We start from the raw sequence: 26,750 nt of genomic DNA, 5'->3' as shown, positions 1-26,750 counted from the left end.
TTAGATGGTGTTGATTTTGAAATGAGTTCAATTAAAGTAAATATGATAAATTGATACAATTTATCAATATATTCTTTTTCCCCTACAAAATTTCATTTTTGTAGTTGTGACCTCTCAGGAGAGTATAATTGAGAAAAGTATTACATTGAGATGTAGAAAATTGCCAGATTGCAATTTCAATCATGTGACTTGGAACGTGCTATAGAACAGGAGTTCTTAGCCTTCTTTGTGTCATGGGCCCCTTTCATATTATGGTGAAGCCTGTGGACCCATTTCTGAGAAGAGTGGTTTGCTGCCTGCATTCATAATTGAAGGAAATGGTAAATTTTAGTTAGAGGCTAATGAAAATAAAAATAAATTTTTCTCCCACTATTGCCTAAAAGGCTTATATTGTCCCTGATAGGAGAATGCACTTGAGGTTGCTCCTTTCTCATTGTACTAGTACAGTTCAAGAATTTTGTAGGGGGCAGAGCCAAGATGGCGGAGTGAAAGCAACGACTCACCTAATCTCCTGGAAAAACTCCTCTGGATATCTCTGGGGGGAGAGTCTGACCAGACTTTGGAGGTGTAAAATCCAGTGGGTGACGGACTTTGACGGATTCGGAGCCCAGGCTGGACCGGAGGGTCCACGGGAGGGATCTGTTCCGCGGGGGAAAGACCCCGGCGCACAGCGCAGCGCGGTCAGCGCGGCAGGGCGGAGGGGACCAGAGGAGCCCGAGAGTGGCGGGCGAGACCAGCGGAGCAGGAGATAAGCCAGGCCGAGCCGGTGAGAGCCGCTGAGTGCCAGACATCAGCGCAGCAGCCCTTGAAATCTTCAGCCTGAAGACGGACTTCGGTGGGTCACTACTTGAACTTCCAGGAACTGGGATGGCAGAGTGATCAGTAAGTGCTCTCTCCTCCCCCCTGATGACCGTGAGGGAACCATAAAATTCTTCCCCAGATTAATCCTGGATCAGCGGGAACAGCAGAAGGGGGCAGGTGGTCTCATAACACCAGAGGCTGGAAAAGTGGCAAAGGGGGATTCTTCCTACTGTGGTGGAGGCGATCTGGAGGGACAGACGACCCAGGGCAGAGAAAATTCGCACTGAGACCCAGGCAAGCCTCAGAGCCAGGAGACGAGCCCCAGGAGGGGCGGGAACACGCGTTAGCTTCTAGGCATGCCCCAGCCCTCCAGGGGAAAAGGGAAGACAATAGGGAAGCTGGGATTACCATCCCCTGACCTTGCCTTTGCCTCAAGTCAGCTGAGGAGATATCCTGAGACCAGACCACACCTCCCACACACCTAACAAGCTAACCCCAGGGTTGATGGGGGAAACAAAAAACAAAAGCCTGCTTTTAGCCCAGACACACATCAGCTCAACTTAAAGATCTGTACCTTCTGACTGAAAGAACCAAAAGCTACAACACTCAGCCAACATCATGAATCGGAAAAAGCAGACGAAAAGTGAAAAAACCATAGAATCTTTCTATGGGGATAAGGACCAAAACACAAACACCAAAGAGGTTAGAGCTGAGACTGTACTTCCATTTGAAACCTCAGATGGGACTATGAATTTCTCGCAAGCACAACTAGATTACCTGGAACGTCTGAAGAAGGATATAAAAGAAAAACTGGCCAATGATTTTAAAACTATAAAAAAAGAATTCACTGATGAGAACATCACCCTGAAAAAGAAAATTGAAGAAATGGAAAAGGAAGTTCAAAAATTAACTGGAGAGAATAATTCCCTAAAAGGAAGAGCTAATCAAATGGAAAAGGAAACCCAAAACCTAATTGGGAAAATTGATCAGATGGAAAAGGAAACCCAAAACCTAACTGGGAAAATTGGTCGAATGGAAAAAGAAGTACAAAAATTAAATGGAGAAAATAGCTCCTTAAAGGGAAAAATTGGTCAGATGGAAAAGGAGATGGAAAAGCTAACTGAAGAAAACACTATGATGAAGATTAGAATTGGGCAAGTAGAAACTAATGACTCAATGAGGCAACAAGAATCAGTCAAACAAAATCTAAAGAATGAAAAGATAGAAGAAAATGTAAAATATTTAATTGGAAAAACAACTGACCTGGAAAATAGATCCAGGAGAGAAAATCTAAGAATTATTGGCCTGCCAGAAACCCATGATGAAGAAGAGTCTGAACAATATCTTCCAGGAAATCATCAAGGAAAACTGTCCAGAAGTACTAGACTCAGAGGGCAAAATAGTCATCGAAAGAATCCACCGTTCCCCTCCCGAAAGGGATCCCAAACTCAAAACCCCAAGAAATATAGTTGCCAAATTCCAGAGCTATCAAGTGAAGGAGAAAATACTACAAGCAGCCAGAAAGAAACAATTCAAATATCAAGGACACACAGTCAGGATCACACAGGACCTTGCAGCTTCTACATTAAAAGATCGAAAGAATTGGAACCCAATATTCCGTAAGGCAAAGGAGTTGGGACTTCAACCAAGGATCAACTACCCAGCAAAGTTCAGCATAACATTTCAGGCAAGGAGAAAGTCATTCAACGAAATAAGGGATTTCCAGAGCTTCCTGACCAAAACACCAGAACTCAATAGACAATTTGGTCTTCAAATGCAGGTCTCCAGAGAATCATAAAAAGGTAAACAGAGGGGAAAAAACAAAAACAAAAACTTGCTACTCAATTAGGGCAAACTGTTTACCTCCCTATAAGGGAAGATGATACCTGTTAATCTTGAGAACTGTGCAGCTATTATGATAAAAGGGATATATGTAGAGGGAACGGGCATAAAGTAAATGATGTCATGTCAAAAATATGATTTAAGTATGAGAAGGGAATGTAATAGGAGGTGTGGAAAGGGGGAAGCAGAAAATGGCAAATTATATCACAGGAAGAAGTACAAAACTATAGTAGAGGGAAGGAGGGGAGGGAGATGAGCATTGTTTGAGAGGTATTCTCATCTGATTTGTTCAAAGGAGGGAACAATAACCTTAAGCAGATAATCCTAACTAGCTCTATAGGTAGTAGGAGGGGAAGGGGGAAGAAAGGGGAGGGTGGCTAAAAGGGAGGAAAGAAGCAATAAGAGTAAAGGGGACTAAAAGGGAGGGGGGTCAAAAGAAGGAGGGGAAGGCTGCAGGAGGAGGGGGAGAAAAGTGAATACTATTGAGGAGGGGAAGGGAGACGGGAGAGCTAAAAGCACAAATGGTGGGAAAGAGGTTGGAGGGAAATACACAGATTGTAATCATAACTGTGAATGTGAATGGAATGAACTCTCCCATAAAACGGAGATGGATAGCAGAATGGATTAAAAGCCATAATCCAACAATATGCTGCTTACAAGAAACACATTTGAAACGGGGGGATACACATAGGATAAAGGTCAAAGGATGGAACAGAATATATTGTGCTTCAGCTCATGTAAGAAAGGCAGGAGTAGCAATCCTAATCTCAGACAAAGCGAAAGCAGAAATAGATCTAATCAAAAGGGATAAAGATGGAAACTATATCCTGCTAAAAGGCACCATAGACAATGAAGCAATATCATTACTAAACATGTATGCTCCAAGTGGTATAGCATCCAGATTCTTAGAGGAGAAGTTGGGGGAGTTGAAGGAAGAAATTGATAGCAAAACTATACTAGTGGGAGACCTCAACCTCCCCCTCTCTGAACTCGATAAATCCAACCTCAAAATAAACAAGAAAGAGGTTAAGGAGGTAAATAAAACTCTGGATAAGGTAGATATGATAGATCTTTGGAGAAAATTAAATGGGAATAGAAAGGAATATACTTTTTTCTCAGCGGTACATGGAACATTTACAAAAATTGACCATGTACTAGGACATAAAAATCTCACAATCCAGTGCAGAAAGGTAGAGATAATCAATGCATCCTTTTCAGATCATAATGCATTAAAAATTACATGTAATAAAAGGCCATGGAAAGAGAAACCAAAAATCAATTGGAAACTAAATAATCTAATTCTAAAGAAGGGTTGGGTTAAAGAAGAAATCATAGAAACAATTAACAATTTCATTCGAGAGAATGACAATAGTGAGACAACATACCAAAACTTATGGGATACTGCAAAAGCAGTTATTAGGGGAAGTTTTATATCTCTGAATGCTTACATAAATAAAATAGAGAAAGAGGAGATCAATGACTTAGGCTTGCAGTTGAAAAAGCTAGAAAAAGAACAAATTGAAAATCCCCAAGTAAATACCAAATTAGAAATACTGAAAACCAAAGGAGAGATTAATAAAATTGAAATTAAGAAAACTATTGAATTAATAAATAAAACCAATAGTTGGTTTTATGAAAAAACTAATAAAATTGATAAACCTTTGGTCAATCTGATTAAAAAAAAGAAAGAAGAAAACCAAATTACTAATATTAAAAATGAAAGGGGTGAACTCACCTCCAATGAGGAGGAAATTAAAACAATAATTAGAAACTACTTTGCCCAACTTTATGCCCACAAATTCGATAATCTAAACGAGATGGATGAATATTTTAAAAAATACAAATTGCCCAGATTAACAGAAGAGGAAGTTGAATACTTAAACAACCCCATCTCAGAAAAAGAAATTGAACAAGCCATCAATGAACTCCCTAGGAAAAAATCTCCAGGGCCAGATGGATTCACAAGTGAATTCTATCAAACATTTAAAGAACAGTTAATTCCAATACTACATACACTATTCTTGAAAATTGGGGAAGAAGGAGTCCTCCCAAATTCTTTCTATGATACAAATATGGTTTTGATACCCAAACCAGGAAGAGACAAAACAGAGAAAGAAAATTATAGACCAATTTCCCTAATGAATATAGATGCAAAAATTTTAAATAAGATTCTAGCAAAACGAATACAGCATCTTATCACGAGATTAATACATTATGATCAGGTAGGATTCATACCAGGACTACAGGGCTGGTTCAATATTAGGAAAACTATTAGCATTATCGATCACATCAACAACAAAGCTAACAAAAACCACATGATTATCTCAATAGATGCAGAAAAAGCTTTTGACAAAATACAACATCCATTCCTACTAAAAACATTGGAGAATGTAGGAATAAAGGGAACTTTCCATAAAATAATAAGCAGTATCTATCTAAAACCTTCAGCAAGCATTATATGCAATGGGGATAAGCTAGATGCATTCCCAATAAGATCAGGGGTGAAACAAGGTTGTCCATTATCACCACTATTATTTAATATGGTACTAGAAATGTTAGCTGTAGCAATTAGACAAGATAAAGATATCCAAGGAATTAAAATAGCCAAAGAAGAAACTAAGTTATCACTCTTTGCAGACGATATGATGATTTACCTAAAGAATCCCAGAGATTCAAGTAAAAAATTACTAGAATTAATAAACAACTTTGGCAAAGTTGCAGGGTACAAAATAAACCCACACAAATCTTCTGCATTCCTATATATTAGCAACAAAGTCCAACAGCAAGAGATAGAAAGAGAAATCCCATTTAAAGTTAGGGTAGACAGTATAAAATACTTAGGAGTCTACCTGCCAAAACAAACCCAGGGATTATATGAACACAATTACAAGACACTTTTTGCACAAATAAAGTCAGATTTAAGTAAGTGGAAAAACATTAGTTGCTCATGGGTAGGCCGTGCTAATATAATAAAAATGACAATTCTACCCAAATTAATATACTTATTTAGTGCCATACCAATTAAACTATCAGACAATTACTTTCTAGAGCTGGACAAAATAATATCAAAATTCATTTGGAAAAACAAAAGGTCCAGAATATCAAAGGGACTACTGAAAAGAAATGCTTGGGAAGGTGGCCTAGCGCTACCAGACCTCAAACTGTACTATAAAGCAGCAATTATCAAAACCACTTGGTATTGGCTAAGAAACAGAGAGGTAGACAAGTGGAATAGACTTGGCACTCAAGATGCAGTAGGCAAGGAATATAGCAACCTTCTGTTTGATAAACCCAAGGACCCCAGCTTCTGGGATAAGAACTCATTGTTTGACAAAAATTGCTGGGAAAACTGGATAACAGTGTGGCGGAAATTAGGCATAGACCCATACCTGACACCGTACACAAGAATAAAGTCCAAATGGGTACATGATTTAGGTATAAAGATTGATACCATGAATAAACTGGAGAAGCAAGGAATAGTGTATTTATCAGATCTATGGAGAAGGGAAGAATTCTTTACTAAAGGAGAGATAGAATGCATTATGAAATGCAAAATGGATAACTTTGATTACATTAAACTGAGAAGTTTTTGCACAACCAAACCCAATGCAACCAATGTACCAATGTAGTAAATTGGGAAAGAATTTTTACAGCTAAGCTCGGGGATAAAGGCCTCATTTCTAGAATATATAGAGAACTGATCCAAATGTATAATCATACAAGTCATTCCCCAATTGATAAATGGTCAAAGGATATGAACAGGCAATTTTCAGAGGAAGAAATTAAAGCTATCTATAATCATATGAAAAAATGCTCTAAATCACTATTGGTTAGAGAGATGCAAATCAAAACAACTCTGAGGTACCACATCACACCTATCAGATTGGCAAACATGACAGAACAAGAAAATGATAAATGCTAGAGAGGATGTGGGAGAGTTGGAACACTAATTCATTGTTGGTGGAGCTGCGAGCGCATCCAACCATTCTGGAGAGCAATTTGGAACTATGCCCAAAGGGCTACAAAAATGTGCATACCCTTTGACCCAGCAACATCGCTACTAGGACTATATCCCCAAGAGATCATAAAAATGGGAAAGGGTCCCACATGTACAAAAATATTTATAGCAGCACTCTATGTAGTTGCCAAAAACTGGAAGTCAAGGGGATGTCCATCAATTGGGGAATGGCTGAATAAACTATGGTATATGAATGTAATGGAGTACTATTGTGCCATAAGAAATGATGAACAAGAAGACTTCAGAGAGGCCTGGAAGGACTTATATGACCTGATGCTGAGTGAAAGGAGCAGAACCAGGAGAACTTTATGCACAGCAACGACCACAGTGTGTGAGAGTTTTTTCTGGTAGACTTAGATTTTTGTAATAACACAAGAACTTCTTACCAAAAAAAAAAAAAAATCCCAATGGAGGATCTCAAGGCAAAATGCCTGCCACACTCAGAGAGAGAAATATGGAAGTCACTCACATATTGTAGCAGATCATGTTTGTGTATGTGTATGTGTTTGTGTATCATGTTCTGATTTGTTATACGATTTCTTTCATTTATCTTAGTCTGACTACATAGCATGACTATAGTGAAAATATACTCAATAGGAAAGTATATGTAGAATCTATACAGAATTGTATGCAGTCGTGGGGAGGGAGGGGGGGAGTGGGGGGCAGGTGGGGGGGATAAAATCACAATTGTATGGCAGTGATTGTTAAACATTACAAAATAAAAAAAAATAAATAAAAGTGAAGCATCATTATATTAAAAAAAAAAAAAGTATTTTGTAGTAGCAGAGGAAGAAATCTTGTTTTCTTCTTCCTTTGTAGTGTGGCTCATTAGGTACCTCATACCTTGTTACTTTTTTAACTCTGGGGCTACCTATGTGATTTTCTTCTTTTACAAGTTCTGTTATTGCCCAATAATAATAGAAGACTTGATTTCAGGATCCTTTTATCTTTAAGGTGGCAGTGTTCTTCCTCCATAAGGATTGATCCCTGAACTCTAAACTTGAGGTTGTTACAAAGAGGTAATCATAGCCTTCCTAAGAGGCTGAAACTACTAAGGACAACTGCCTTTGTTTTCTAGAAGTTCAGGGCTGTGAACTGTAACGGGACCTTATTGCCCAGTAATCTTTCCTCTGCTAACCAAGAACATGAAGTTCAGGAGTTCCCACAACTCAGGTCTGTGGTTTCCTTCTTTGAGATTGCATCTGCATTCGGGATTTCTCAATCTGAAAGGCTGTGCTACTACCCCTCCACAACTTGGGCCAGGAACTCTCCTAGGGCCGTGATCTTCACATTCTGTTGATAGGAATTCGTTTACTTGAATTCCAAAATTAGAGGGTTGATCAGTTCGATGACCTTACAAGGGGGTGCACTTTTGCCTTTGTATCCCCAACATTTAAAAACTTCCTATCACATAGTAAGTGCTTAATCCTTTGAGATTCTTATTCATCATCAAGTTGGGAGTGAATTGACTTGATGTTATAGGACAGGGGTTCCTTCTTCCTGCTTTCCTTCAGCAGGGTTTCATTTTTCCTCAAAGGCAAAAAAGCTATCTCTGAGACCTGATTGACTTCTGCCTCCCTTGATACAGTTTTCTGGTTATCTAAGAGCACAAAAAGACCCACCCATGTGGAATTGGGACCCTGTTGACAACATCTATAGAACCTAAGTGTCCCTGTATCCATTCTTACTGTGTTAAGGCAAAGTAAACCTGTTTGTTAACTGTACCGTTTCTTGCGCATGCCTTATTTCACTACAACAGTGAACCAGAACTAACAGTCTGCTGATATTAGATATGTCTCTAACTCTTGAGCTACTGTGGCTCAACTGAGGGAAGAATTAATTGAGTTGAACTGTTATGGGTTGGAGCCATCCCTTTAGTTTGGCTTATGAAAGGGAATCAGTTGGGGAGAGTGACTTCATGGGTTTGTTTAATGCTTTTTGCCTTTTGCCCTTTTTGGAGAGGTTCAGTGAACAGTTAGACTTAAGAATGGACCTAGGTCCTGGAGTCGTGTGTGTGTGTGTGTGTGTGTGTGTGTGTGTGTGTGTGTGTGTGTGTACACAAAACGTTCACTCAGGAGCCAGTGGTGGCTTTTATACTAGTAGTAGCTTTCAACGATGTGGCCCAGGAGGTGAGTTCTTATGGCATAAGTTCCTGGCTCCAGCTATGGAAAGCCATGTCAGGAGTTTTCTGAACCTTATCCTCTTGGAGAGAGGAGGGTAGATTTCCTGTGTAATGACAATTTCTGAAGAATTTGAGGATATAACCTTCTAGAGTTACATAAAGACTATTATTAGTCTAATAGTGCATGAATTGTCACAAGTTCACACCAATCAGTAGTACCTTGTGATGGCTTATCATCCTTGCTTCATTGCCCAACCCAGTTCTATGTAAATAGCAGGTAGTCAGTAGTAAGTTTAGAATAAACTAATATTTTTGCCATCTTTTGGAGTATCATGCTTTTGCTTCAAGTACAAATTCTAGGAAGTAACTATTGTCTAACCACTATCATCAGCATTTAACTAGATGCTAAAAGTACCATTATGATATGCTCATAGACGTAAGAACAAGAACAGCAGCCATTTGTTCCAGATCTGGAACAAAATAGACTGCAGTTTTAAACAGATTGTTAAAGCTCATAGAATTATAAAATTAAAATTTTAAAGGTCTGAGTTGTAGAGGTCATCTAGTCCATCCCTCTTATTTTCATGATGAGGAAATGAGATCTAAAGAGGTTAAATGACTTACAAGTTCCCACAGATAGTAAATTGTGAGTCTAGATTACGAAGCCAGATTCTCTGACTCCAAATTCAGTATTTTAGTAAGGCTTTTCATGCTTTTTCATTTCCATTTTTTTACACTAGGTAAAAAGTAAAGAATAACTATGACGTCTAGTGAAACTGTGGGCAAAGTATAAATAGAACATAGAATTTTAGCACTGAGAGAGACCTTCACAGTCATTTCAAACATCCCGTTTATTTTTCGTAGAATGGAAGTGACTTGCCAAGGTCAGATACTAAAGAACAAAGAACCTAACTCTCCTGACTTGTTGTGCAGCATGCTTTTTACTGCATAAATTGCCCTTATACAGACACACACACACACACACACACAAACACACAGGAATGTATACACAAGACTTTATGTAGTTATACCTGAATAAGTATATACTACAAAAAATAATGTGAAGACATTATGATTACTGATATTGTTTGCTTTATATAATTTCTGAAAGGTGTATTGTCAGGTAGTTAACTCTTAAACAAGAGTTAAATATTGGGAAACCTTTGTCCTCCAAGGGCAATGTTTACTTTTTGGTATTTGAGAATCATTTGTCTTTCCTGAAAGGGAATTACCATGTCAGATCCACCAGCATCTTATTTTTAAAACATTTCTTGATTTTTATTAACCACAAATACCCAGATTATATTTCAAATAATCTTGTTTTTTATATAGTTCAATGAGTGATAAAAAATGTTGAACTACAGACTTCTCCAGATAACTATTTGATGTGCAACAGAGATAGTTAAAATGGATTTATATGATCAGTCTTAAACAGTTTATTATTTATACTACAAATTCTGTTAATCACTCATTTTCCAAATGTTGTGAATATTCTGAGAATCCATATTCTACTTTTAAAATGCAAATCATTTTTGTTCTTATAAATGTGACCAAATATCTTCCTTTTTTTAATAGGCTTTAGATAAGTGTTAAAGTTGTTGCAGTAATAGTTAGGAAGTTCTCTTAATGAAGGGCTGTTTTAGCTAAACTTTGTATCTTCTGTAGGTTCTAATACTGTTCTGCATGAAGCAAGTACTTAATTTATGTTTTTGAAATTGTCTAAATTTAAGTTCTTGATTAATACTGCCATCTAGTGCCATTTTGGGCAAAATGCTTGATATTAAATACATTGTCAGTCCACCTTCAAAAAGCTAAAAATCTAGATATTTGTGAGCGTACCAATTAGATATCCTATTTGGATTTTGTTGGGAAACTTGTGTGTTTGATGAATCATTTTTGATAATGATTTATGACTGACTTTCTTATAGTGTTGCTATTTTAGTTGTTAAGCCAGAAATGCAGAGTAGGTAATAATAAATGAGGGCAATTAGGTGGCTCAGTGGATAGAATGTCAGACTTTGAGTCAGGATGAGTTCAAATATGACCAAATATGACACCAGTTCTGTGACCTTAGGCAAGTCACTTAACCCTATTTGTCTTAGTTTCCTCATCTGTAAAAGAGTTGGAGAAGGAAATGGTTATCTTCCACAGTATCTGTCAAAAAAACTCTTGAGTGGGATCATGAAGAGTCAGACTAGACTGAAAAAATGACAATTAAAAAATGTAATTTTTAATTTCAAATTTCTTTAAGAATTATTTGTTTCCTTTCCTACAGTTGATATAATGATGATTCTTTTCTTTTTAATTAAATTTAAGTTTTTCAGTGAACAAATGTGAATTTCCCCTGCTTTCATCCATTGTGGGAAAAAAAGATAAATAAAACCCTTGTAACAAGTATGCATAGTTAAGCAAAAAAGTTTCCTACTTTGTCCCTGTCCAAGCACACACACACATACACACATATTCTGTATTCTGAATGTATCACTTCTCTGATAGGAGATAGGTAGCATACTTCATTGATAGTCTGGAATTGTGGTTGGCTATTGTGTTTGGTCAGAGTTTTTAAATTTTTAGTTATTTGTGTTTACTGTATTTATTTATACAAGTCTTCCCAAGTTTCACTGAAACTATCCCTTTCATTATTTCTTATGGCATGAGTATAATTTATGTTCAGATGTTTCTCTCCTATAGTTCTTGTTCACATCGAACCTACTTTACTTAGCGCTTCCTTGTAATTTTTGTCAGAAACAAAAAAAAATACATCTCAAACCAAACAAACCAAAACTAACCCACCCAACAAAATCCTTATCTTTTTTCTTTCTTCCTTCATTTTTTTTCCACTGAGTCCTTAAATGCTTAATAGAAAAGTGTATATGTGTATGAGGTACATATTATTTATTTGTCTTTTTACCCCCTTCTTTTTACTAGAGTCTATGTATGTTCACACCACCTGGAGTAAAGGAAGGAAAACCACGACTCATCCCAGCTGGGCCAATTACCCATGGTACAACAATATCTGCTTATGTAGCCAAATCAAGGAAAACAATGCTAGTAGAAGATATTCTTGGGGTAAATTATTTTTAACTTGTAATGGCAAATTTTGTGTTTGATCTTTTAAAATACATTATGATTTACTGCTTTGATGTGAGCTCTCCTCTAGGTATTTTTTCTTGCTCCACCCTCGATTATCCATCTTGCATTAAGACCAGGTTCTACTCATCAAACTCCCTGTTTGTTTGACCTTGGGAGCAGGCACAACATAATTTTTTAATAAGTGCTAGGATATTGATTTATAATTTTATATGTTTTCTACATGTCTCTAATTGGAATTTTATTATTTTTTCAGAATTTTTGAAAAGACACATTTGACACAAGTATCCAAATATAGATGTCATCTGCTATCATTTACCTGATGTCCCCAAGGAAGGGGACATTCCACAATAAGAAAAAGTTTCTATTAATTAAATTTTTTTGTACATCAACAATTCAAAAATATCAACTATTTTGATTGAAATCATTCTAAAATATATTTTTTCTCAACCTTCAAAATGGAAAGCTTATTTAACATTTTTGAATGACTTAATGTCGTCATTATGTACATAGAATTATAAAATTTTAAAGTTGCAAGAAGATTTTATATTCTTTCCTCCACTTTACAGACAAAGAAACCAAGGCCCAGAGATAGTATGCATATTTCCCAAAGTTATACAACTACTTAGTGATAGAATTTCGACTAGAACCCATCCTTCTGGATTCCCAGTCAAGTGATCATTGCTCGCTCTCACTTGTAGGTACAATAGATGATACTCTCTGAGGGTACCAAAGATAATCCCTAAGCTAAATGGCCCCAGACTACCTTGTTTGTTGTTGTTGAGATTTTGTGTCTGCTTTTTATTATTTGGTTTTCAAAAAGATCCTTTCTTTTGTCACTGTTAACGGTTCTCAGCCTGTTGTCTCCTAGAAACACACCCCACATCTAGTTTGCTACCTGTAACTTGCTAAGGGTTTAGAATCTAGGTAACTAACCTTATTATTGTCTAAAGTAATAATGAATTAGGGCCTCAAAGTGCATATTTTCAAATAATGACATTGGCAGCTGTTTTGGCTGCCCTTGAGCCATTTTTGTTTCTTATCTCATCTTTGGCTGTAGGTTGTTAATCTTTGAGGCTACCTGATGTGAACTGCCTTTGGATATGTAAGGTTTCACTGGATTATATAAAAGTACTGAATAATTGCCTATAATCTATGTACAGTTTTGACTTTACAAAATGACTTAGTGGGTAAAGCAAGAAATACCTTAGGGATTTAGTACTGGCTCTGCCCTTAACTAGTTCTATAACTTTGTATAAGTACTTAACCTGCCTTCATCTCTGTTTCTTCTCCTGTAAAACAAGGAGAATGGAGCATATTAGGTACTTTTCAATACTAAGCTTTAATCATTCTATAATTACTTTTTAAATTTAGTTATAATTTTCATATAACAGTACTAACTACTTTAATAACATTAATGACACCTTACATTTGTATTATACCTTACATCACTAATTTCCAAACTTTTTTGGTAAGAGTGTCCTTAATATCAACTTTTCCAGCCCTCCATGACATTAGTAGCTGTGTTCTTGGTGCCTATTTTTTTAGTGCTAAATAAAGATCAAAATGAAAATTCTTGATGTATGTATGGATTCAAATACTCCTTACAGTAAGCTTAGAAGTTGGGAACCATTAATTACAATTTGTAGACTATTCATATTTTTTTATTGAATCATTTGGAGTGTTTCGGTAACTGGCATTTTTGACTTTTAAAACATTATCATCTGCAAGTACTGGTTTTGATGTTTGTGGTTTGGGTAATATTCAGATTTATTCATAATGACACTTTGCAGGTAGGATAAACTGCTGAAAATGAATTACAACTTAACCATGGTCAACGGTCCAAAGTCCTAAAGAGAATAATTACCTCAGATAAAAATTGCCATTTTCATCTCTTGTGACAATTATTGACTAATTTGAATACTGAACATAATTAATGAATTCCCTAACCTCTTTTTGATATTATTTGATTTTAAATGTGTTCTGTTATCCTAAAGAAAGTATAGTAATTTCTCCATAAGACTGATATAAACATTTCATTTGGGATATTTTTGAAATGTGACCATGTAAAATAAGTGTATCACAACATTTTGAGCTAAAAAGAAACTTGGAAATCATATTGTCCAACCTCCTAATTTTTCATATGAAGAAAGCAATCCTATAGTGGTTCTGTGACTTTTCTAAGTCTATAGAATTAGTGACAGAAAAGAGAATAGAAGCCTGGGCCTCTTGACTTTAAATCTAGTGCTCTTTTTACTATCTCACTTAGTCAACCTAAATTTTATTTGAGTATTACATTATGATTAAATTCTTAACATTAAAAATCAAGAAATATTGAGTTGACAATGATTTGATAAACCTTATAATACCGTTTTTCTAAAGCATAATTACACAATGTGTTAATTTAACTGCTTAGACACTTATCTTTTTCCTACAACTGATAAAGTTGTGAAATACTAGAAGAGTTGAACCACATAAATATTGATATTTTTTCACATAAGTGAAATGAAAGATATAAAAAAGTAGGCACTAAGTAGAAGGGGAGGTCCAAGTTCTCCTTATAGAGACAGCTGAAGAAGTTGGTTTCAGTCTATCTCTGCTTAGAATACACATTCCTTGAAGGAAGAGACTATACTTGCTTTTAATTTATATATTTCTCTACTGGGCACACAGCATCTAATAAATTTAATTTTTCTTTCATTCTCCTTATATATCCAAAGGCATTAAAAAATTTCATGAATCTCTTGGTCCTCTTTCCTCACAGTGCTTATGAGTATAAATGAACAGACCACTATGAAATCATTATAGTTTGTGTATACGTATCCCTTGCAGAAAATAAATATCTGGATAAATTATATGAAGAACTTGACAAGATCCTCCAGTTTAAGACAATATATGCCATGATGTTTGATGATTTCATTATACAACTGAGTGTAGGGGAATTTGGTAAAAATTTGGAAACATTTTTGGAAAAAAAGACATGACTAGATGATTATAGACTACCCAAAAATATATTATACCTGTACAGCATGAATAATTTATTCAGAAAGAGAGTCAGAAGATACTAGCTGATTATAGAGATAGCATTAATTTTGGAATTTATTAGAACAAAAGTAAGAATAGCTACCAAATTAATAGAAAGTATTAAGATGGGAAAAATGTTCCTTTGTGGGACCACAACAACTGTGATGTGACCTGTTTAAAGTAATTATTATTCACTCCAAAAATGAGAAATGGCTAAAAGTAATGATACTGATTCTGAGCTATAACTTTTTTAGCCAGTGCAAAAGTTACTACAGGGAGAAAGCCAAATAAGCCAAAAGTTATATAAGCTTAGAAAAAGCTTTATTTTCCTTCTAGGCTGTGAGAGAAGGCAATCAATGACAATATTTTGGAGCCAAGATCATTTACAGAACTTTTTGGGGAAAAGTGATGGAAGATTCATTCATTCAACAAATATTTAGCATTATTTTCCAAAGCACTGTTCCAGAGGTTGTGCATATAAAGCAAAAAATAAACATTCCTTACGCTCAAGCAACTGACATCCTAATGGAAGGGTACTGCATGTATATGGATAATTAATTTCAGGAGGGAGACAGCAGCCACAACTTGGAACTTCAGGAAAAGCTTCCCACAGGAGATGGTTAAGAATTTTAAGAGGTGGAGTTCAAAAAGCATTTCAGGGATGGCAACAGGCTGTGAAAATGCACAGAGATCCCATGTGGGATCTCAGATTCTGGGATCAGCTGGCATATCACTTTGACTGGGATATGGTATATGAGAAGGGGTAATGTGAAAGTAGGGCTGAAAAACTTAGTTGGAGTCTTATTATGGATTGCCTTAATCACTATGCTGAGGAGTTTGTGTTCTAACATAGAAAAAATAGGAAGGTACTAAAAATTGTGAGGCAAGAAAGTGGGATAGTCATATCTATTCCTCAGGAAGACTATTTTGATAGTTATATGAATTATGGTTTGGAGATGAACAAGACTGGAAGCAGGAATGCTAATTAGGAGACCATTACTATAGTCAAGGTGAAAAAGAAGATGCAAATATTAACTGTAACTGTGGTCTCGTAAATGGAGGAAAAAGATCTTTTAAAGACAGAGTCAAAGTTATTGGATATGGGGGAGAAGAAAGAGGGAAGAGTCTAGGATGACTTTTTAAATTCATTAACCAGTATGACTGGAGCTCTTTGGAGAGTTTAGAGATATGATATATATTTGTTAATTGTCTGAGTAGAGGTGATACTTAAACAGAGGAGAGTAAATAATGTAGAAACTACAGAGAGAGATGGAGGTAGAGGACAAAATCTTGGGGGATACCAACTTTTAGGAGATGAGATATGTAAGATAATAGAGCATATTCAAGTATATGTGAAGGAAAGTTAGTGATTCTCAAACTGAAATTACAGATTCATAAAACAGAAAAGGACAGTTGAGAAAATAGGACTCCAGAGAGCTTCATTTGAGGTCCAGCTTAATATAGGTCATCCTCAGAGCATTTGCAGATGAAAGTGAAAGGGAGATAAAAGAGAGATGTATAAGACACCAGATTTTCCCACATGTGTTTGGTGATAAAGTCTTTTGGCTACCCCTTTTGGATCTCTTCCCTCAGTATCCAAAGTAATATGTGAGGAAGTGGCACATGAAATTAAGTCTAAATACCAAAACAGTGCATGTTAGTCCCATCATTTTAAGGTACTCTGGGTTTAATTTTCAATATATGTCAAAGAGGAAAAGATTCCTGAAGAATGGAAAAGTTCAGAGATTACTTATAAAAAAAGTCAAAGGCTGAGAAAACATCATCAATTAAACATTGGTTTGCCTACTTTTTAACATGTATAATGTACTCATACATGCGTAAATATTAACAAGCATTGATTTCAATGATCTATTCAGTGATTCCTTACGCCTGAATAATAGAACATCATCTCTTCCTAAGAATCAAAATTGCAAAGGAAAAGAAAAAAGCAAAGCAAAGTGATCACATGATACCTTCCATATAAGAAGTGGCATGAGAGATTACACTTAAAACCAAAAACTGCTCAGTAGACTTTTTATGGAGAACTTCAACAAAGGCCTGAACTCAAGAACACAGAGAATATAAAGACATGGGTGTGTGAGGGGATGATTGGGCTTTGGGGAGCAGTTGTACCTTACACTTTTGGAAAGGTAACAGAATCAAGGAATCAGATCAGCATTGGAAGCAGCCTTGGCAGCTATATCATCTAAGCCATAACCAAAAAAAAAAAAATGTCCCTGACAAATGTTTATCCGACGTTTACGTAAAAAAGTATTAAAGGAAGGGGCACCCATTGCCTCCTGAGACCATCCATTTCATTTGGGTGTGGTCCTGTTAGGTAAAGGAAGTTTTTCTTACATAGATTGGATAAACTAAACCAGATGGTCTCTTCCAATACTGAGGTTCTATGATTTTGAGACTTGCCAGGTGGTCACTTAGTTAGTAAGTGCTTACTAGTGAATAGTACTGATTATTAGTATTTTCCTCTGGATAGCATACATCATAGTTTATTTATTTGCTAAAATTGATTGGGGAGATTGTTTTCTCTTTTTTCCTTCCCTCTCCCTTTTTTTCTTATTAGGATGAACGATTTCCCAAAGGTATTGGACTGGAATTAGGGACACGTGTCCAGTCTGTTCTTTGTTTACCAATTGTCACTGCAATTGGTGACCTCATTGGTATCCTTGAACTGTATCGAAACTGGGGCAAAGAAGCTTTCCATATCTGTCACCAAGAGGTGAGAATTCAACAGCAGTTTGCTTTTGAGTTGGAAGTTGGTCATGTTTCAATCAGGTTTAAAATACTTTGTTGGATTGTGTATGTCCCTATAGTTATACTGAAGCTTTTAAAAACAAACGATTTTATTAGCTGTTGAAATGGGAGGAAGGTTTTTTTTAATATTGGGATTGTGATTATCTTAGTAATATTTTTATGATAAAAATATTTGTATCTTCTGTCAAGAAGTGGTATGATAGCATTTCTTAAGACTATATATTTCACCTACAAAAAAGGAGAATTGTGTTGTATGTGCTTTTGTTTTAATAGTGAAATATGACAGACCTGATCACATGATAAGGAAGACTTGGATTCAGGTCTAGCCTCAGACATGTTGGCAGCACTGGGAACTGAGCACTCTAAGTACTCCAAGTAGCTTTTGAAGTTTATAGGTTGCAGAAGGTTATGGAACTAAATTGAAAAAAAGAAAAAACATATAAATATAGAGATATATTTTACAAAGAGTTCTCTGCACTAATAAAACCTCATGTCTCAACCAAAAAAGAAGCAGTCATACAATTCTTAGGGTTATTGTTATAGCTACTTGATATGTCTTTAAGTACCTATTATGTCTTATTTATGTAAAGTAGATTCCCAGTACGTATTTGTCAAATGGAGAAACATATTATTTGGTTAAGAAGTTATCTAGAACCAAATATTCTCCAAAATCACATGACTAAATTAGAATAATTCATTGTAAAGTACAGGTATGCTTTTTTCTAAAAGAAAATTGCAATAAACTTCAAAGGGGATATCTATAATTTTTGACTGTGCTGTAATTTTTTTGTCTTTGAATAATACCTGAAATAAATAGGCCATTTATTCATTTTTGTAAATCATTATTGTAGTCATCATAATAAAAAATCAGCTGTAACATTAGGACAAATAGTCTCAGCTTTTAAGGCAAAAATAAAGGCTACTTCATTCCTTGTTCTTATGCTCCCCACTCCACAATTATACACATTCATATATACATACTTTTTCTACTAATGATGGGAATATTTTCAATCTTATTTATCTCCAGATAGTCAAATAAAAATGATAGCAAACTAAGATACTATTAATATGTACCATAGATGTTTAATCTTTGGATTTATTTCTTAAAAATAAGGAATGATTTTCATTGAAAAATAATTTAATAGGAACTGTTGCTGAACTAGAAAAAGATTGTAAACCCTTTGAGATTCCTGTGGCTCTTGTCAATAAATCTACTCTGGGCCTTAATGTGAAATTACAGGGAACGTGACAGTACTGAGGTTCCACAGTGTAAAAGAGTAAGAAATGTAGAAAAGAAACTCTATGTATTTTTTTTTAAATCAGAATGGTGTTGTGTCTGTAAAAGCATCTGCAAGTTCAGTGACCTCAAAAATGTATTTCATTGCTTTTTTATTAGAGTACTCTGATAGAAAACCTATTTGCCAGTGAATTGTCCTTTAGCCATTGCAGAGAAAATCCTGCAAAAAGATCTGTGGACATAATTTTGAAATTTAAACTGAAGTTGATATTAAATAGTTTTAGATATTTTCCTATTTTCTTTTTCAGGTTGCAACAGCTAATCTTGCCTGGGCCTCAGTAGCAATACATCAAGTACAAGTGAGTCTTAGTAATATTTTCATAAGACAATGGCAAGTGCCTTGTGTGCACACTTGAGAATGAATCATAAGCAAAAACTTACAAAGTATAGTAGTATATGCTGTATGCTTTAGAAGAAGAAAGAGCACCACACTTAGCATTTCTACCTTAAGAAACTTCTGAAACTTCTAAGTCAACCATGTCATTGAACTAGAGTAATTCATGGAGCTATTTACTCTATGACTCCTAGAGTTCCCTGGTCCTGTTAATAATTTTTGTGTTCTCTGAAACATGGTATTTTTATAGTCAGTGGCCCAGTGTTCCAAACCATCTCTTCTACTTGCTACCTGTGTGACATTGGGCAAGTCAAAGGCACTCCTTGGGCCTTTGTTCCTATTTTGTAAAATTAGGAGATTGAGCTAGGGGTTATCTAAGCTCCAAATTTCCAGCTCCATATTTGTGCTCTTATTCAGAAGGGGACAGGACGAATTAATTAAACCCTAGGAAATAGTCTCTGAAAAGGAAACTGCTGGCAGTTTGTTAGGTGCTTAGGTTAGTGCATTAAACTTTTCAAAAGATCATTTGCTAAACTCTTGAGCCACATCCTTAAAGCTCTTTATCCAAACTTTGCCCCTGAGGCATGCTGCTATTGTTACTCTGTGCAGGATACCCAAGATCTCAGTTCTCTAGGTAGTCCTCTGCAAGTTGCAAAGAAGGGACCAAACTGCATTAGTAAAGAAGTTTCCTCATCTAGAAGTTTCTTATACCAGTAAAGTCACAGATTCAGTCCCTATTTTTATCTCTTAAATTGTCTCCTATACTTAAGAGGCCAATTTACTTGAATGTATGATATGATTGAAAAGGTCACAACAGTGTATGAGTCTTTAACCACAGGGTGAATTCTGGCTATTTTTATGACAATGACCAAATTTAAAGATGACAGAAGAGATGTCTATTACAGAGTTAGTCCTTACACCATCTCCCCCACTGAAATATCACTTCTTTGATTAGGATAGTGAAGGGACCTATAGATAATCTGTTGTGAGTCAGTATTCAAGGGAAAGGGAACCTTCTAGAAAGCATAATTTTTTCACTCTCTTCTTAGGAGTCAGTGTTTAAGAAAGTGTTGATTGGAAAAGAAAATAGGGCTATATAATAAATATAATGCAAAGTTTGCCAAACTAAGGTTTTTTTTAAACAACTACCATAGGTATTCCTCTTATAGCTTTTCCCAAACAACATCGTTTTGCACTGTAGCATTATTTTATTACAGTCATATCCTGCTGTGTAACATTTGATTGAAAACATTGTTCATCTTATACTAAGTGGCCCCTGTGGTGTCCATTTTCATGGAACCAATTGACATGTTAGATGGAGGTATGCCTATTTATTAAAAGATGCATGCCAGCTTTGTGATGTAAACAACATGATATCACAGTCACAAATCAAGTTGTTATTTTATGACTATTAAAATTAGTGAGACAAATGACATCCCTACCATTTTATTTTTTAATGAAAAGAAGTCTCTTCTGCTGCAATTAATAGTCTCCATGCTTTAATTTATGTCAGGTATGCAGAGGCCTTGCCAAACAGACTGAATTGAATGACTTCCTACTTGATGTATCAAAGTAAGTGTCTAGGAATATGATAACTTTTTTTTGGGCAAAGATTTTGTAATGAGTGAATATTTAACAAAGTCATAAATAGTTGTAATTATTACAATGTATTTTAACCACTGATTGGAGCTGTCTGTATCTAGGTATAGTATGATAAGAGCTATTGATAGCCTATTGTTCTTTAGTCATATAGATAGCAATCACTTCAGATACATAAAGGGTAGTGATATGGATGTGTGTATGATGAAAATTAATTTGTAGTTAGATATGCAAGATATATAGCATTTTAGTTTTCAAATACGTCCATGAATGTTAACTACAAACTTTCCAAGTATTTTAATCTTTGAGAAAAATCAAAGAATGAATTGAAGATGTGGGGTCGAGGACTGCTATTGTTCAGTGATTTATTTTCCAACAGTGTCAGTACATTTGTTTTCTTTTTATTTATATTAATATTTCATTTGTTGAGATGCCTTTTTCCTTAGAAGGGGATACATGTCCCTAGACTAGAGCATGGGCTCTCTGAGTCATGGACTTCATTGGCAATATGAAGAAGTCTGTGGGCTACTTCTCAGAGTAATGTTTTCAGATAATTAAAAGAAATGATAAATTACAGTTAGAATTTAATGAAAATAAAGATGCATTTTTCCTACCCAAATTCATAGACCCTAGATTAAGAACCCCTGTCCTGTCCTAGAAACTCTTGTCAGCTACCAAGGCAAGTAGAAGTTAAGAGTGTACCAAAAGGTTGGTCTGAATGAAAGAGTGAATGAATGAATGAATGAATGAAACACACTTAATTGCTTCCTATGTGCAAAATACTAGGGATACAAAGAAAAGTAAACCATTCCTTCCTCTCAAGGAACTTGCATTCTATTTCATTTTTTATAGCATTTTATTTTTTCCTAATTACGTGTAAAGAGAATTTTTAAAATTTAGTTTTTAAAAAAGTTTGAGTTCCAAATTTTCTCTTTTCCTCTTTCCCTCACTTCTTTCCTCCCTAAGACAGTAAGCAATTTTGATATAGGTTATATACATGCAATCATATGAAACATATTTTCGTATTAGTCATGTTGTAAAAGAAGAAGCAGGCCAAAAAAAAAAAAAACAAAGTGAAAAACAGTATATTTTGAACTGCAATGAGACTCCATCAATTCTTTCTCTAGGGGTGGATAGCATTTTCCGTCATGAGTCCTTTGTAATCATCTTAGATCATTGTGTTTCTGAGAATAACTAAGTCATTCGTAGTTAATCATCATACAATATTGCTATTACTGAATAAATTGTTCTTCTGATTCTGCTCACTTCACTTTGCTTCAGTTCATGTAAATCTTCCAGGTTTTTCTGAAATCTACCTGCTTCTCATTTTTTATAAACAATAATATTCTTTACATTCTTATACTTATATTTATTTAGAGATCATGCAGTGAGTCATGTTAAGATATTAATGATATTAATATTAAGATATTATTAGATATTAAGATATTAGATATAAGATATTAAGATAAATGATAAATTCTATGTATCTTTTTTCAAAGAAATGCTAAGCCATACTTTGCCATTATATTAGAAAAGTTTATTTTCCGAAACCCAGTATAAGCTTTATTGCTATCAACTTTCAATTTATTTGACTTAGTCCAGCAGTCCAACATGTTGAGGTCTTTTGGGATATTGACTTTGTCATCCAATACATTAGCTGTTCCTCCAGACTTTGTCATCTGCAGGTTTGATAAGTATACCATCTATACCTTCATCTAAGACACTGATAAAGCTGTTTAACAATTCAAAGCCAAGAATAAATCCCTGAGGCATTATACTGAAGACTTTATGTTTATCTTATCCTAGTAATAATGATCAATCTGTATCCTTCCATAGGTCTATAAGGATAACATGAGATTCTTGTCACTCACCTTCTTTGTAAGAATTTTGGTTATCAATAGCACTGTCCTGCTAATTAACTTTATCCAAAACTGAAATGAGATCAGTTTGGCATGACATTCTTGATAAAACTGTACTGGTTTTTGTGATGTATTCTTTCTTTTATTAGATGTTAACTAACTTTTCCTTTAGGAGTATTTTCTCAAGAATTAATGTCAAGCTCAGTGTTATGTTATTCATATATTTTACTTTCTTCCCTTTTGCAAAATCAGGATAATCTACCATTATCAGGCCCTTCATGTTTTCAGTTATATTTCAGAATTTATTAAGAATGACTTGACAGTAATAATACGTTCCAGTTCTTTCAGTGTGCTGGGAAATAATTCATCTGATCTTGGTGATTTGTGCTCATCAAAGGTAGCTAGGTGAACTGTCTTCAGTTTTAAGATCTTCAGTTTTAACTCCCTCTCAGCCATTATTTAAACATCCTTTGGAAGAAAAATATTGTCATTGACTGAGAAAACAGAAACAAGATGACCAGGGCACTGAGCACCAGCCTTATCTCTCCTTGGAGAGATTTTCCATTTTTTTCTATCTCAGTCACGCACATGACCATAACCTATTTTGCTTCTATCTCTCTTTGTACTTCATTATCTCCTACACATATATAGCTAGTTTACCATTACCTCTAGTCCCTCTGCCCTTCCTGGCCTCCCAGGCCATCATCACCACTCTGGCCTGATTTTTTTCACCTTATATGTCTTGACCCTATAGATAATTAGTTCATGGATGATCTCTCTAAGTATTTAATCACTTGTCTCATTATTGCTTGCTCATTGCCGTATTCCCATGGTGTGCTTTCCACACCATCCAGCTTCTCTGCTCTCAGTCGTATACTACTCAGTAATATTGGAGAAAGTTATAAAAGTGGGTCCTCACTGCTAATTGACACTATTGGACTCTACATAGCAGCTGGTTGAAGCTTCTCATTCTCTTTTCAACTTCCTATGTTATTCGTAATATAGGACTTGTTTTAGTCTTCTGTGAAAAAATATATATCAAACCATAACATCATTCTCTGCTGTCTTCCATTACTCCAGTCTCTGATGACAGTGATCCCATTTTCTCTAATAGTTCAGTCTCTCAATTTTTGTCAGTCCTTCTTTGTTTATAAACTACTTTCCTGCTAACTACAGACGTACTCAAGTCTCCCCCTAATTTTTTTAAAATTTATTTATTTTTAGTTTTCGACATTCATTTCCACAAGATTTTGAGTTGCAAATTTTCTCTCCATCTCTTCCCTTCTCCCACCCCAAAACATCGTGAATTGTGATTACCCCTTCCCTCAATCTGCCCTCTCTTCTATCACACCCCCTCCTTTCCCTTATCCCCATCTTCTCTCTTTTCTTGTAGGGCAAAATAGATTTCTGTACCTCATTACCTGTATTTCTTATTTCCCATTTGCATGCAAAAACAATTCTCATCATTTGTTCCTAAAACTTTGAGTTCCAATTTCTCTCCCTTCCTCCCCACCCATACATCCCCACTGTTAAAGCAAGCAATTCACTATAGGCTAGATCTGTGTAGTTATGCAAAAATCTTCCATAATAGTCATGATGTGAAAGACCTATATTTCCCCCCATCCTATCCTGCCCCCCATTCATTCTATCCTCTCTTTTGAGCTTGTCCCTCTGCAAAAATGTTTACTTGTAATTACTCCCTCCTCCCATTTTTCTCTTCCTTCTATCATCTCCCCTACACCTCACTTATCCCCTTCTCCCCTACTTTCCTGTAGTGTAAGATAGATTTTCATACCAAATTGAGTGTGTATGTTATTCCCTCCTTAAGCCAAAAGTGATGAGAGTAAGCTTCACTTTTTCCCTCTCACCTCCTGCCCTTTTCCCCTCCATTGGAAAAGGTTTTTCTTGCCTCTTTTATGAGATATAATTTACCCCATTCCATTTCTCAATTTTTGCTTCCAATATATTCCTCTCTTACCCCTTAATTTTATTTTTTTAGGTATCATCCCTTCCTATTCAACTCACCTTGTGCCCTCTGTCTCTCTGTCTCTCTGTCTCTCTCTCTTTCTCTCTTTCTCTCTCTGTCTCTCTCTCTCATTATATATATAATCCCTCCAACTATCCAAATACTGAGAAAAGTTTCAAGAGTTACAAATATGATCTTTCCCTGTAGGAATATAAATGGTTCAACTTTAATACGTCCCTTATGATTTCTCTTTCCTGTTTCCCTTTTCATGCTTCTCTTGATTCTTATGTTTGAAAGTCAAATTTTCTTTAATTTATTTATGTTTTCAACATTTATATCCAGAAAATTTTGAGTTCCAAATTTTCTCCCAATTTCTCTCCTCCCCCATCCCAAAACTCTGAGCATTCTAATTACCCATATCATCAATCTGCCCTCCCTTCTAACATCCCTCTCTTCCCTTATCCCTATCTTCTCTTTTGTCCTGTAGGGCAAGATAAATTTCTGTATCCCATTACCTGTATTTCTTATTTCCTAGTTGTATGCAAGAACAATCCTCAACAGTTGTTCCTAAAACTTTGAGTTCCAACTTCTCTCCCTCCCTCCCTCCCCACCCATCCCCATTGGGAAGGCAAGCAATTCAGTATAGGCCGTATCTGTGCAGTTTGCAAATGACTTCCATAATAGTTGTGTTGTATAAGTCTAACTATATTTCCCTCCATCCTATCCTGCCCCCCATTTCTTCTGTTCTCTCTTTTGACTCTGTTCCTCCCCAAGAGTGTTGATTTCTAATTGCTCCCTCCTCCCATTGCCCTCCCTTCCACCATCCTCCCCACCCTGCTTATCCCCTTCTTCCCCACTTTCCTATATTGTAAGAAAATGAGTGTGCATTTTATTCCTTTCTTTAGTTGAATGTGATGAGAGTAAGCTTCATGTTTTTTCTCTCACCTCCCCCCTTTTCCCCTCCACTGAAAAGTCTTTTACTTGCCTCTTTTATGAGAGATAATTTGCCCCATTCCATTTCTCCCTTTCTCCTCCCAATATATTTCTCTCTCACCCCCTAATTTGATTTTTTTTGAGATATGATTCCATCCTATTCAGCTCACCCTGTGCTCTCTGTCTCTGTGCTGTGTGTGTGTGTGTGTGTGTGTGTGTGTGTGTGTGTGTGTAATGCCACCAACTACCCAGATACTGAAAAGTTTCAAGAGTTACAAATATTGTCTTTCCATGTAGGAATGTAAACAGTTCAACTTTAGTAAGTCCCTTATGATTTCTCTTTCCTGTTTACCCTTTCATGATTCTCTTGATTCCTGTGTTTGAAGGTCAAATTTTCTTTTCAGCTCTGCTCTTTTCATCAAGAATGCTTGAAAGTTCTCTATTTCATTGAAAGACCATTTTGTCCCCTGGTTTCTCATAAAGTCATTAGCTTCAATCTGTTCCGTTCTAATTTTTAAAGAACTGTTCTCTTTAGTGAGCTTTTGAACCTCTTTTTCCATTTGCCTAATTCTACTTTCTAAAGCACTCTTCTCCTAATTGGCTTTTGGGACCTTTTTTGGCACTTGGGTTAGCTTATTTTTAAAGGTGTTATTTTCTTCAGCATTTTTGGGATCTCCTTTAGCAAGCTGTTGATCACAAAATTGTCATGATTTTCTTCCATTGTTCTCATTTCTCTTCCCAATTTTTCCTCCACTTCTCTTATTTGATTTTCAAAATCATTTTTGAGCTCTTCCATGGCCATTGCATATTTATTTTGGAGGTTTTGGATGCAGAAACCTTGACATTAGTGTCTTCCTCTGATGGTATCCTTTGTTCTTCATCTGAAAGGATGGAGGAAAATACCTGTTCACCAAGAAAGTAACCTTCTGTAATCTTATTTTTTTCCTCTTTTGGGGCATTGTCTCTGCTTGTTACTTGACTTTTGAGTCCTTTGTCAAGTGGAGGGTATACTCTAGGGACCTGTAAGTTCTCAGTTCCTCCAATGTGACACAATCAAGGGAGAAGAGTTTACTCCTCTTCTGGCCTTTGCTCT

General features: G+C 35.7%; 1 protein-coding gene across 5 annotated transcripts in view; it reads left to right on the top strand.

Annotated features, from left to right (window-relative positions):
- The window catches only part of PDE10A (phosphodiesterase 10A), a 435,545-nt gene that overhangs the window by 316,747 nt on the left and 92,048 nt on the right, over positions 1-26,750 (top strand). For all 5 annotated transcript variants that reach the window (XR_011974697.1, XM_072643848.1, XM_072643847.1 and 2 more), the window contains 4 exons: positions 11,712-11,852; positions 17,479-17,634; positions 19,215-19,265; positions 20,814-20,872. Coding sequence is in view for 4 of the 5 variants with exons in the window: in XM_072643848.1 (XP_072499949.1) it covers positions 11,712-11,852; positions 17,479-17,634; positions 19,215-19,265; positions 20,814-20,872 (407 nt within the window). In the remaining variant the exon portion in view is untranslated. The remainder of the gene's footprint in view (positions 1-11,711; positions 11,853-17,478; positions 17,635-19,214; positions 19,266-20,813; positions 20,873-26,750) is intronic.

This window comes from Notamacropus eugenii, chromosome 2 (genome assembly GCF_028372415.1).
Source record: "Notamacropus eugenii isolate mMacEug1 chromosome 2, mMacEug1.pri_v2, whole genome shotgun sequence".
NCBI lineage: Eukaryota > Metazoa > Chordata > Mammalia > Diprotodontia > Macropodidae > Notamacropus > Notamacropus eugenii.
The sequence above is the reverse complement of the archived record's forward strand: the minus strand, read 5'-3'. Positions and strand labels throughout refer to the sequence as shown.